Source organism: Spermophilus citellus (assembly GCF_964194105.1).
Source record: "Spermophilus citellus genome assembly, chromosome: 2".
NCBI lineage: Eukaryota > Metazoa > Chordata > Mammalia > Rodentia > Sciuridae > Spermophilus > Spermophilus citellus.
The window spans coordinates 193,961,188-193,973,665 of NC_138183.1; the positions used below are offsets into that span (position 1 = coordinate 193,961,188).

General features: G+C 39.4%; 1 protein-coding gene across 2 annotated transcripts in view; it reads right to left on the reverse strand.

Annotated features, from left to right (window-relative positions):
• Positions 1–12,267, reverse strand: part of MRPL48 (mitochondrial ribosomal protein L48) — a 57,310-nt gene extending 45,043 nt beyond the window's left edge. Inside the window, exons 1-2 of one of the 2 annotated variants that reach the window (XM_081279312.1) lie at positions 12,112–12,267; positions 606–658 (exon numbers count right to left, since the gene is read on the reverse strand). In XM_081279312.1, coding sequence (XP_081135438.1) covers positions 606–658; positions 12,112–12,132 — 74 coding nt within the window. In that variant the 5' untranslated portion in view covers positions 12,133–12,267. The remainder of the gene's footprint in view (positions 1–605; positions 659–12,111) is intronic. The other variant, XM_081279313.1, reaches the window with a different exon arrangement.
• Positions 12,268–12,478: the final 211 nt, after the last annotated feature.

Genomic DNA, 12,478 nt, shown 5'->3' on the forward strand with positions numbered 1-12,478 from the left:
GTGGTAATGTAAGCTAACTTGGTTTTGAAAGAATCACTCTGATTTTAGTGTGAAGAAGAGAAGTTAAAAGTAAACACAGGGAGATCAGTTAGAAAGAAGAGTGATGGTAGCAAAAGTGATGTGAAGATAAAGAGCTGCTCCCCAATGGTTTAGCAAAACAGAAAGCATTAGGCTAAAAACTGGAGGTCAGAAATGGCTTGATTTAGCTGGGCACCATGCCATATGCATGTAAACCTAGGAATCTGAAGACAGGAAAATTACAAGTCTGAAGCCAGCCTCAGCAATTCAGGAAAAAAAAAAAAATTTTTATAAGGGCTGGGGATATGTAGAGAGCCCCTGGGTTCAACACCACACACACACACACACACACACAAAAAAAAGTCTTCAACAGGTTTTGTTGAAGAATTGGGTATAAAATAAGAGAAATAACAGTGACAAGGATTACAATCAGATGACTGGAACTGCCTTTAACTGAAAATGGGGAAGAAGTAAGATGGTAGGGGATTAAAGATGCTTAATAATCATAGAAGCAGACATGAAGAAAGAAAAATGCTATGTGAACTATGAATGCTACTGTTAGCTATATTTGTTACTAATATCCTTACCTCAAGTGGGAAAAGCCTTGCTTAAAAATGGTATTGTTCCGCAGGCACAGCACCTACAGCAAAACAGCCATGTTAGGACAATCAACCTTGCACAGGACTTCAAGTACCTCTTTGCAAAGAGGCTAGAAACCCCCAGTACACAAACCAAAACATAGTATCCAAAGTTTCTTACCTAGCAAAGAAGATAGCCTACAGTTAATGCCAAACATGCAAGCAACCAAAGTAATCATCTTTCCTAAATGCTGAAAAACAAAAGTCCTCTCCCCTTTGCTTTCCCATCCTGTTTCCCCTCTACAATTTGATCCATGTTTTTCTAATATCATCCAACACATATTATGCATCTACCATAATAAAGAGGGGCTTTTAAAAATCTTTAATTCTCAAACACTACAAGACAATTTTATAAATGAGGCAATTGAGGTCCAGAAAGATTATATTCCAAAAAAATTATGGTTGATAAAGAGGCTAAGAGGACTCTCATTCCAAAGGCTATGCCTCTATTACAGCACATTGTCTCTTTCAAAAATAATTATAATAATAACAATACTGAGAGGTGACAGTAGTAACAGCTTTCCTCCTTTATTTAAATCTCACTCTGGAGCCTGGAGAAATGGCTCAGTGGTAGAAAGCTTGCCTAGTATGCACAAAGGCCCTGACTTCCATCCCCATCATACACACACACACACACACAAAAAAACAAAACCCTCATCCTGCCCAGCTAGCACTCATTTGGAAGATCAGAAGTATTCTTTTTTGATACTGGGGAATTGAACCTGAGACACTCTACCACTGAGCTACATCTCCTCAGCCCTTCCCCACCGTTTTTTGTTGTTGTTGTTGTTGTTGTTTGTTTGTTTTATTTTGTTTGTTTGTTTTTTGATGCCAGTGATTCAACTCAAGGTTGCTTAACCACTAAGCCACATCCCCAGCCCTTTTTATTTTATATTTTGAGACAGAGTCTCATTAGATTGTTTAGAGCCTCGCTAAATTGAAGTTGGCTTCAAACCTGCAATCCTCCTGCTCTCAAGTTACTGGGATTACAGGCACGAGCCATCATGCCCAGCCCCTAGCCCTTTTTGTTTTTCACTTTGAGACAGAGTCTCATTAAGTTGCTGAGGGCCTAAATTGCTAAGACTGGCCTCAAACTTGTGATCCTCCTGTTTCAACCTCCTGAGCTATTGGGATTACAAGCATGTCCCACCACACCTGGATCAGTAGTATCTTTACTAAAGCAATATTTAACATATAGGAGGTCTCTTTGTGAACTAGATAACAAATACTAAATGTCTATCCTTAAGGTCCCATAGAATAAAGAGAAAATTCTGCCCACTAGGAGAAATAATTCATTCAACATGTATGTGTGAAAAGCTCATTATGCAAAAATGAAAAATCTGAGAAATTTTTCTAGTCAAGTGGAACCTAAGAAAACATGATGACTACATATAATATTCTAGATGGGATCCTGAACCAGAAAAAGATAATTTTCAACTTAGGAAATCTGAATAAAGCACAGACTTTAGTTAATAATAATATATCAATATTGGTTCATTAATCATTAAAAATGTATCCTACTAATGTAAAATATTAATAATAGAGGATACGCGTTATATATGAACTTTACCATTGTTGCAGCTTTTCTGTAATTAAAAACTATTCTAAAATAAAGTTTGTTTTTAAAAGGCTTTTATGTGTCAACTACTGTGCTAAGTTTTTCTTTCTTTCTTTCTTTTTAGTTGTAGATGGACACAATACCTTTATTTTATTTGTTTATTTTTATGTGGTGCTGAGGATCGAACCAGTGCCTCACATGTACCAGGCAAGTGCTCTGCCACTGAGCTACAACCCCAACCCTACTGTGCTCAATTTTAAAGAGAATATAAAAACAAAATGTTAACAACATGAATGAACTTTGAAAACATATTAAATGAGAAGTGGGGCATAGTGGCACATGTCTGTAATCCCAGAGGGTAGAGAGACTGAGACAGGAAAAGTGCATGTTTGAGGCCAGCCTCAGCAACTTAGTGAGGCCCTCAAGAATTTAGTGAGACTCTGTCTCAAAATAAAAAATAAAAAGGACTGGGGATGGGGGCTGGGGATGTGGCTCAAGCGGTAGCGTGCTCGCCTGGCATGCGTGCGGCCCGGGTTCGATCCTCAGCACCACATACCAACAAAGATGTTGTGTCCACCGAGAACTAAAAAATAAATATTAAAAATTCTCTCTCTCTCTGTCTCTCTCTCTCTCTGTCTCTCTCTCTCCCCTCTCTCACTCTCTCTTTAAAAAAAAAAAAAAAAAAGGGCTGGGGATGTAGCTCAGTAGTAAAGCATCCCTAGGTTCAATCTCCAGTACCAAAAAGAAGAAAAAAACTAAACGAAAAGAGCCAGTCACAAAGGACCAAATATTGTATAACTGCATTTCTATGAAATATCAGATGAGACAAATGTATAAAGAAAAGTTGTATATAAACAATTGTCTATGGCTAGAGAGTATGGGAGCTGGGATGACAACTAAAGGGTAAAGGGTTTCTTTTTGGAGGGATGAAATGATACCCTTGTTTTAAAGAGTGAAGCAATACCACCTATTTTACGTGCAGTCAAAATAGGTGACATGCCCAGTTATCCCACTCCTCAGTTTATAACCAAAGGACTTAAAATCATACTATAGTGACATGGCCACATCAATGTTTATAACAGCTCAACTCACAATACCTAAACTATGGAACCAATCTAGATGCCCTTCAACAAATGAATGGATAAAGAAAATGTGGTATATATACACAATGGAATATTACTCAGCTTTAAAGAAGAATGAAATTATGGCATATGCAGGTAAATGGATGGAGTTGGAGAATATCATTCTAAGTGAAATAAGCCAATCCCAAAAAAACGAAGACCAAATGTTTTCTCTGATAAGTGAATGCTGGTCCATAATGGTGGGGAAGTAGGAAAGAATGAAGGAACTTTGGTTGGGAGAGGGGAGTGAAGGGAGAGGAGTGGGTGTGGGGTGGGAAGGACAGTGGAATAAGATGGACATTTTATTACCCTATATATATGTGTGTACGTGTGTGTGACTGCACCATGTACAGCTGGAGGAATGAGAAGTTGTGCTCCATTTGTGTACAATGTGTCAAAATGCATTCTACTGTCATCTATAACTAATTAGAACAAATTTTTAAAATTAAGAGGAAAAAAATTGATGTCATGAACAATGAGCACATGTGGCATAATATCCAGGTGGAGATAGCAGAAGTTCTTAGTTTTTGCAGTGTTATAGACATAGGTAAGGATCTGCTCAAAATCATGAACCATCTTCCTAGACAAATGCCTATAGCATGGTTATATAAAAAGTTCCCATATTACTTCAAGAAATTCACTGAAACTCTTAACTTCACCCAAGGATCTCTATGCTACACTAAGAGACACCCACAGGCAAGGGTCACCTCTCAGGCAATGGTGCACACTCAATCAAAGTTTGTTTTGGTAAAGAGATAATTAGAAAGTAGTAAATGAATAATAATCATTGCTACTATTTACTAAGCACCAATATCTATTTTGTTCCTAACTTAACTCTATCTATGAATCATAATAACCTTAAAAGAAATATTACTGTCTCCATTTTCTAGTGGAGGAAAGTGAGATTAAGTAATTTACTCAATTAATTTCCTATCAAACCTATGTAGGATTATCAGTTTCTCTGACTCCAAAGTCCATAATTTCTCCTCTATTTTATACCATCTCTCAAACAAATGAAGGGGTGATACTTAGGAAATCATAAGGGCAAAAGATCAAACTTAAGAAAAGTCTCTCAGTGAACGTGAGGCCATTAGAATTGGGAAGGACATGAACAGATAGAATGAAAGGCAAAAAGCACAGATGATCCAAAAAAGCACAATTAAATGACAGACCAAAGACTTTTCAAGTGTGTGTGCAATATTTTTACCTCCTATTAACAAGCATAACCCCTTGAGAGCCCCTGGAGAGCACAGGTGGCTGCCCCATTACAGGCCACACTTCAAAGTGACAACAGATAACTCAAAAGTCCCTTCAGGTCCAAGACCATGACAAACAGAATAGAAATCAGAGTGAACTGAATATATATTTTAAATGGGTCATTTTATACTGAAGAGGCACCGTATAGAAAGAGCCAGATGAGTCTGCTTTCTCCTCATTTTAACTGTTCAGATTTCTGAGTCTCTAGCTAAGGATATAATTATCTAAAAGCTAGACTTAAACAGTTGACAACTTTCTGGAAGACATTCAAATTGTGGTGTGAACTCTTCAGCTCTGGGAAATGTGCTTCCTTCCCTCTGCTATGCTTGGCATTATTTATTAGGACAAAAGTAATCTATTTTGAGACTGAATCCACAAATACTTCCTCCCCACAATCAGCAGATGAAGAGCAGCTCTGGCTCAGCAAGTGGAAGAAGAGGTTTTGTGATGCCAGTGAATGAATGAACGAGGACACAGCTGCCACAGTGGGTTACAAAAATAGTTGTACCATGAGCTCTGCAGCCAGGAACCAAGAAAGGACTGCACAGCTACCAAAAACCAAAGTCACAGGACAAAATCTATAGCATGTGGGTATCTTCAAACACTAGAGCCTACAGGGTGTCATGAATACAGTGGTTCAGGGGTCCTCTGGGCCAGCAAATGAGAGATGTTTTATGAGTATTAACAGAATATATTTGTGTTTTTTTAAATATTTATTTCTTAGTTTTCGGCGGACACAACATCTTTGTTTGTATGTGGTGCTGAGGATCGAACCCGGGCCGCACGTATGCCAGGCGAGCGCGCTACCACTTGAGCCACATCCCCAGCCCTATGCCAACCTTCTGACTGATGCAACTAACAACTGCTTCTATTAAGGAGAAAAAAAAATAAAGGTAAGTTGCCCAAAGTCATAGGGTTGGTAAGAGGTGCCAGGACTTTAAAACCAGATCTGCCTAAATCCAAAGTCCATGTCTTTCATTCTGCCACACTGCCTCCCAAAACAGTGACATCAACTCACACTAGTAAAATTCATGTTAATATTAATAGCCTCAATAATCCTACCATTTGTTGAGGACCTGATGCCAAACATCCTCTTATTTAATCCTCACAACCATTCGGGAAGTAGATATTTCTACCCTTATTTATAGTGAAGAAATCAAAGCTCAGAAAGGCAAATTAATATACCTAATACACACAGCTGATAAAGGATTGTGTTCTAGATGACCCAGCAATTGAGAGTCTTTCCTCTAGCAAGTTCTGGTATTTCATGAAGCTTTTATGTTCTTCCCTGACCTGAACAACATCTTGATCTGCATTCCAATTTTTGCAATGGCAGCATCTTAGCCATCCTTGAAAACAATAGTCCCTGTCGGGGTTCATCAGAAGCTTCAAGTTGACCTGGGCCCACTGGTGCACACCTGTAATCCCAGCTACTTGGGAGGCTGAGCCAGAAAGATCACAAATTTGAGGTCAGCATGGGCAACTTAGTGAGACCCTGCCTCAAAAAAGAAAAAGGGTTGTTGATGTAGCTCAGTGGTAGAGCAACCTCAATTCCCCAGTATGGTTAAAAATACACACACACTGGGCTGGGGATGTGGCTCAAGCGGTAGCTCGCTTGCCTGGTATGCATGCGGCCTGGGTTGGATCCTCAGCACCACATACAAACAAAGATGTTGTGTCCACTGAAAACTAAAAAATAAATGTTGGAATTCTCTCTCTCTCTCTCTCTCTCTCTCTCTAAAAAAATACACACACACACACACACACACACACACACACACAGAAAAAGCTTCAAGTTGAGCTGAGGTGAACACCTATAGTCCAAGCTACTTAGGAAGCTGAGGAAGGAGAATCACTTGAGACCAGGAGTTTGAGGCAGGCCTGAGTAACATCTCAAAACAAACAAAAAGATGGTACACACCTGTAATCCCAGGGTCTTGGGAGACTGAAGTAGGAGGATTGAAAGTTAGAGGCCAGCCTCATCAACTAAGCAAGGCCCTAAGACTTAGCAGGATCCTGTCTCAAAATAAAAAATAAGTAACTCCACATCATGTACAACCACAAGAATGAGAAGTTAGGGGCTGGGGTTGTGGCTCAGTGGTAGAGTGCTCGCCTAGCCTGTGTGAGGCACTGGGTTTGGTCCTCAGCACCACATAAAAATAAACAAAATAAAGGTCTTGTGTACACCTACAACTAAAAAAAATTTTAAAAACAAAGACTGAGAAGTTATACTCCATGTGTGCATGACAGTCAAAAATGCACTCTGCTATCATATATACCTAAAAAGAACAAATTTTTAAAAATAAAATTAAATTATAAAATAAAAAGGGCCAGGCACAGTGGCATAAGCCTGTAATCCAAGCAGCTCAGGAGGCTGAGGCAAGAGGACTGCAAGATCAAAGCCAGCATCAGCAACTTAGCAAGATCCTAAGCAACTCAGAGTGACCCTGTGTCTAAATAAAATATTTTTTAAAAGGACTGGGGATGTGGCTCAATGGTTAAGCACTCATGAATTTGATCTCTAGTACCAAAACAACCCAATCACACACAGAGAGAGAAAGAAATCCAGAAGCTTTAGGTTCTTTTCATAATCATGAGTTTCCACCACTACCTGTCTTACACAGAGGAACAAGGCTAGCCCCTCTGTCCATAATGATCCATCTGCTACTGAAACCTATCTGGACCAGAACTGAAACATCTGCAGATGTCACATGTAGAAAACCCAAACCAACTTCCCCAATAACTTCCATAGTTTGAACCTACTTCCCCACTCTGGTATGACACATAATAAGTTCAAAGCTTATTTTTCACAGGAGCACCTCAAGTATTTAGAGGCAATCATCATTGTTTCCAGCTTCTCTCTTCCTAAGTTCTTTCAAAATGGCTTTTATTTCTTGTTTTTTCTTTGGCTATACTTTTCTTGAACATGTTTATGTCAATGATCTAAGTCTGATGTTTTATATATTTTATTGCTACATAATAATTATAAATAGTAGCAGGATTCATTAGGCAATATTCATACATACATATAACAATTTGATCAGTCTCATTCTCTAGCACCTCTAGCACCTTCTGTTTTCCTTTCCTTGTCCCTCCCTCATCAGTTTGCTCCACTCTACTGATCTCCCGCCTATCATTATTTTAGTGTGTTATAATTATATTATTGTGTTATATGTATGTATATATGTGTGTATGTGTATATGGAACTCATTATAGTATGTTCATACGTGGGCATAACATAATTTGGTGGATTTCGTACTCCAATACTTCCCCATGTCCTTTCCTCCTCCCTCCCTCTTGATTCCCCTTCCACTACTCTATTGGTCTTCCTTCTGTTTTTCTGAGATCCTTTGTTTTAGCTATTTATTTTTTTATGTGGTGCTGAGGATTGAACTCAGTGCCTCAAGCATTCGAGACAAGTGCTCAACCACTGAGTTACAACCCCAACCCTATGAGATCCTTTTTTAGAAATTCTTTTCCCTTCCCACCCTCCCCTCTTCCACATAAGAGAAAAATATTTGACTCTTGAATTCCTGGGTCTGACTTATCTCACTTATGATGTTCTCCAGTTCCATCCATATACCATTAAATGACATTTCATTCTTCTTAATAGCTAAATAAAAGTCCAATGTGTATATATATATATATATGCCACATTTTCTGATGAGCACCAAAACTATGTATGTATGTGTATATATATATATATATATATATATATATATATATATGCCACATTTCTGATGAGCACCAAAACTAATTCCATAATTTGACTACTATGAACTGCACTGCTATAAATACTGTTATACAAGTATCTCTACAATATGCTGATTTAGTGTTTTTGGATAAAACAAGGATAGCTAGGTCATATAATGGTTTCACACTTAGTCTTTAAAGGAATCTGCATACTGCTTTCCAAAGTGGTTGTAATAATTTGCAATCCCACCAAAAAAAAAAAAAAATGTGCCTTTCCCCCATATCCTCACCAGCAATTATTATTTGTATTCTTGATGACCACCATTCCAACTGACATGAGATGAGTATTCCTTTGGGTGTAGTTTTGATTTGCATTTCCCTGATTGCTAAGGATGTTGAACATTTTTTTCATATATTTGTTAGCTATTTGTATTTCTTCTTTCAAAACATGGAACTTTATTTATTTATATGCAGTGCTGAGAATCAAACCCAGTGCTCACACATGCTAGGCAAGCACTCTACCACTAACCCATTAGCTTTTTAATTTTATGACATCCCATTTATTGATTCTTGGTTTTATTTCTTGAGCTTTAGGAGTCTTATTAAGGAAGTCTGTACCTGTGCCATTATGTTGAAGTGTTGACCCTATGTTTTTTTCTAGCATTTGCACAGTTTCTGTTCTAAATCCTAGGTCTTTGATTCATCAAAGCTTGTCTCTGCACAGACCCTTCTGGCAGTTAAGAACACAAGTTTTATAATCACACTGATTTGAGTTTCCTTATCTCTTGTGTCTGCCAGGATTATCTCATAAAATTGTGAAGACAAAATAAGATCATGCAATTGATAGCAGTTTATTAACTACAGAATATCAATATTCTTGCTTACATTATCCTTCACACCTTACAAAGTACCTACTCCTACTAACTTTATCCTCTAAAATTTTGACAACAATTCTATGTGGTGGGTATCATTATCTATATGCAATTCATAGAAAACTGAAGCACAGAGAGGTTAAATAACCTGCCCAAGGTCATATAGCTAGCAAAAGATAGAACCCAGGTCAGATGTGAATCTCATGAGATTTTTCCATAAATGTAAAGGATGAACTAATACTTTAAGATAGCCCAAAGTAAGGATGGTCACAATGTTAAGGGACAGTTAGATAAGAATGGCTGGAACATAAGGATAAGAGAATAATTCTATAAAATGGGCCCACTGAGTCAGTCACTGTGGCATATGCCTGTAATCCCAGGGGCTCAGGAGGCTGAGACAGGAGGATCACAAGTTCAGAGGCAGCATCAGCAAAAGCAAGGCTCTAAGCAGCTCAATGAGACCCTGTCTCTAAATAAAATACAAAATAGGGCTGGGGATGTGGCTCAGTGGTTGAGTGCCCCTGAGTTCAATTCCTGGTACCACCAATAAATAAATAGGCCCACTGTTCTGACCCCAAAAGTAATTTGCCTACAGCCCCACTTAGTCTAAGTGGACAGGATGTGTCACATTCCTCAGTAAACTGAGGCATGGACAAAGGTCAGAAAGTCAGCATAGGTGATAAAAGGATGGGGGTTGGAAGAGGATGACATCTTTTTTCAAAGAGAGAACAATGGGTTACTAACAGTTAACCTCAGTGCTCCAGCCTTTGGTCAAGGACATGGGGGAGAAAAAAAAGACAATAATTAAAGAGGGGGTTCTGTGATTTATTAGAAAGCAAGTCTCATCCTTTTTGTTTTGAAGGCCCCACTTCTCTTCAGAGAAGTCTGTCTCTATCTCCCTTTCTCAAATAAAACTTGCTCTCTATGTTTGCCTTGGGTCTGGGGTGTTTATTCTTTAAAACTGGGGAACAAGAACCTGTACCCAAGATCAGTATCAATAACACCACACACAATCAGGTGTCAAAAGATAATACTAGCTAGGAGTTCAGAAAAAAATGGGCACTTGAGCCAGAATGGTCAGAAAGGTTTTATGGAAAAAAAGAAATGTGAGCTGGGTCTTGAAGAATGGAGATTCCAATAGGTGGTGCCAAGGAGGAGGATACTCAAAGAAAGAAGGAATCACAAGATTAAAAATCAGGAATTCAGGGTTGGGTCTGTAGCTCAGTGACTGAGTGCTTGCCTAGCATGTGTGAGGCACTGGGTTCCATTCTCAGAACCACACAAAAATAAACAAATAAAGGCCTTATGTCCATTTACAACTACAAAAACATTTTTTTTAAATCAGGAATTCAGCATTTGAAAAATAATGAAAACCAGGCAAAATGGTCCTCTCCTATTGTCCCAGATACTTGAAAGACTAAGGCATGAGGCTCACTTGCAGCTGGGGACAAACCTTAGCAACACAGTGAAAATCCTTCTCAAGAAAGAAAAATAATGCGAAGTATAGCTGGTCAAGCAGAATGGAAGAGTAAAGTAAGTAACAAAGGAATCTGGAAGGGATCAATTAGACTTGGAGGAGTCCTTGTATTTGTTAGATTATGGCCTTAAGCGCAGATTTCCTTAGGCTCTTTTGGAGGAAAGAATGGAAAGAAATTGTATTCCTTGAAAAATGAGCAGGCAGACATTCCACAGAATCAAGGCAAACACAGCAGAAGAGTAGTCACCAATGTGACCATCTGTAACAATGGAATTTTCAAACTTTCTGATTATCTTACATTAAACTTACATCAGATCTGGCCAAATTCTCACAAATTGGCTGAGGTGAACAAGTGAGTCAGTTCATAAAGAATTGAGTAAGGGAGGGCCTCTAGAGAAACTCAAACCTAGAGACATTCAGGGGCAGCCCCTAGATAACTACACACAGATCATGAACAGCAATGAGTATGCTGACTTGTGTATTATGGAGATCCAGTCTCTACAACTTAATGCCTAAATTTTTAATGCAAATTTCAAAACAAACACATTAATCTAAGCAGCATGATACAACTGATAGAGCCCACCCAATTGAAACCTTAAATCTGTTAAAAGAATGGGCAAAGCCAAGCCAGTGGTGAATGTGTTATTCCAGTTACTCTACAGCTACTCAGGCGGCTGAGATAGGTCTGCAAATTCGAAGACAGGCTCAGCTACTTAGTGAAACCCTTTCTCAAAAATAAAGCAAAACAGGGCTGGGGATGTGGCTCAAGCAGTAGCGGGCTCGCCTGGCATGCGTGCGGCCTAGGTTGATCCTCAGCACCACACACAAACAAAGATCTTGTGTCTGCCGAAAACTGAAAAATAAATATTGAAATTCTCTCTCTCTCAAAAAAAAAAAAAAAGCAAAACAGGGGCTAGGGATGAAGCTCTGTGTTAAGAGTACCTTAGGTGGAATCCTCAACATGGAGGAAGGGGGAATGAAATGCAATTTTAAGAATGGAGTTTCAAACGATTCTGCAATAGCCACTTAAAGTTTTGAAACAAAAAGTGCAGTTTATCATTACTCTTCCCTTAATCACCAGGTAGCTTCACATCCCAACCAATTCAGCAAGACAAAAAAAAAATTCAGCAGAAGAATTCTGTAAGTTGATTAAATGCAAAATAAAATAAAATGACCTGCCCAAGCTCAGAATATTTTTGGTAACCATATATCGGTGTCGGCTTTCTCTTTTGGACTCTCCCCTTCCCAGGCCCAGAGTGGCAAGTGTGGCAAGTGGAAGGGGCGTGGCGTAGGTCTGTGCAGCCCAGGGAGCCCAAGGCCGAGGAAGCAGAACATCCCCTTTGACTGCGAGCCCGCACAGACTGCTGGGAAGGGCCTATTTCTCCTCAGGTCTCATACCCGGATGTCTGCAAGCCTCCGTCCCCAGCTCTGCTCTCTCTACTCCTTTCCCCAGCGCCCTGCCTGGAATCTGTGTTACCTTCCACAGGGTTCCGTTCATCTTTTGCTGCTGTGACCTCTAAAAGTGTAGACCGAAGATCCGCACCAGCAGCCGCGACCCCTTTGCGTCTGAAAACGCTGACGGAACGGCCTTGAACAGGTCCGGTAACAATATCCCACCGAGAATCACTCCACTACCGCAGCACCTTGGTTCCGGCAGCTTCCGAGACTCAACATCAGGAAATGCCCCCAGACTCCACTTCTCGCTACAGCTTGTGTCACCTCCACTGCTGTTTTTCCAGGCAGAATCAGTTGTCATCTCTGTGTTAGCCGGGTGTTTTGCACACAGTTCTGGCATCTCCTCTGCTGAACTATATTACTTGTCACCATCTCTGCCCCATATTTGA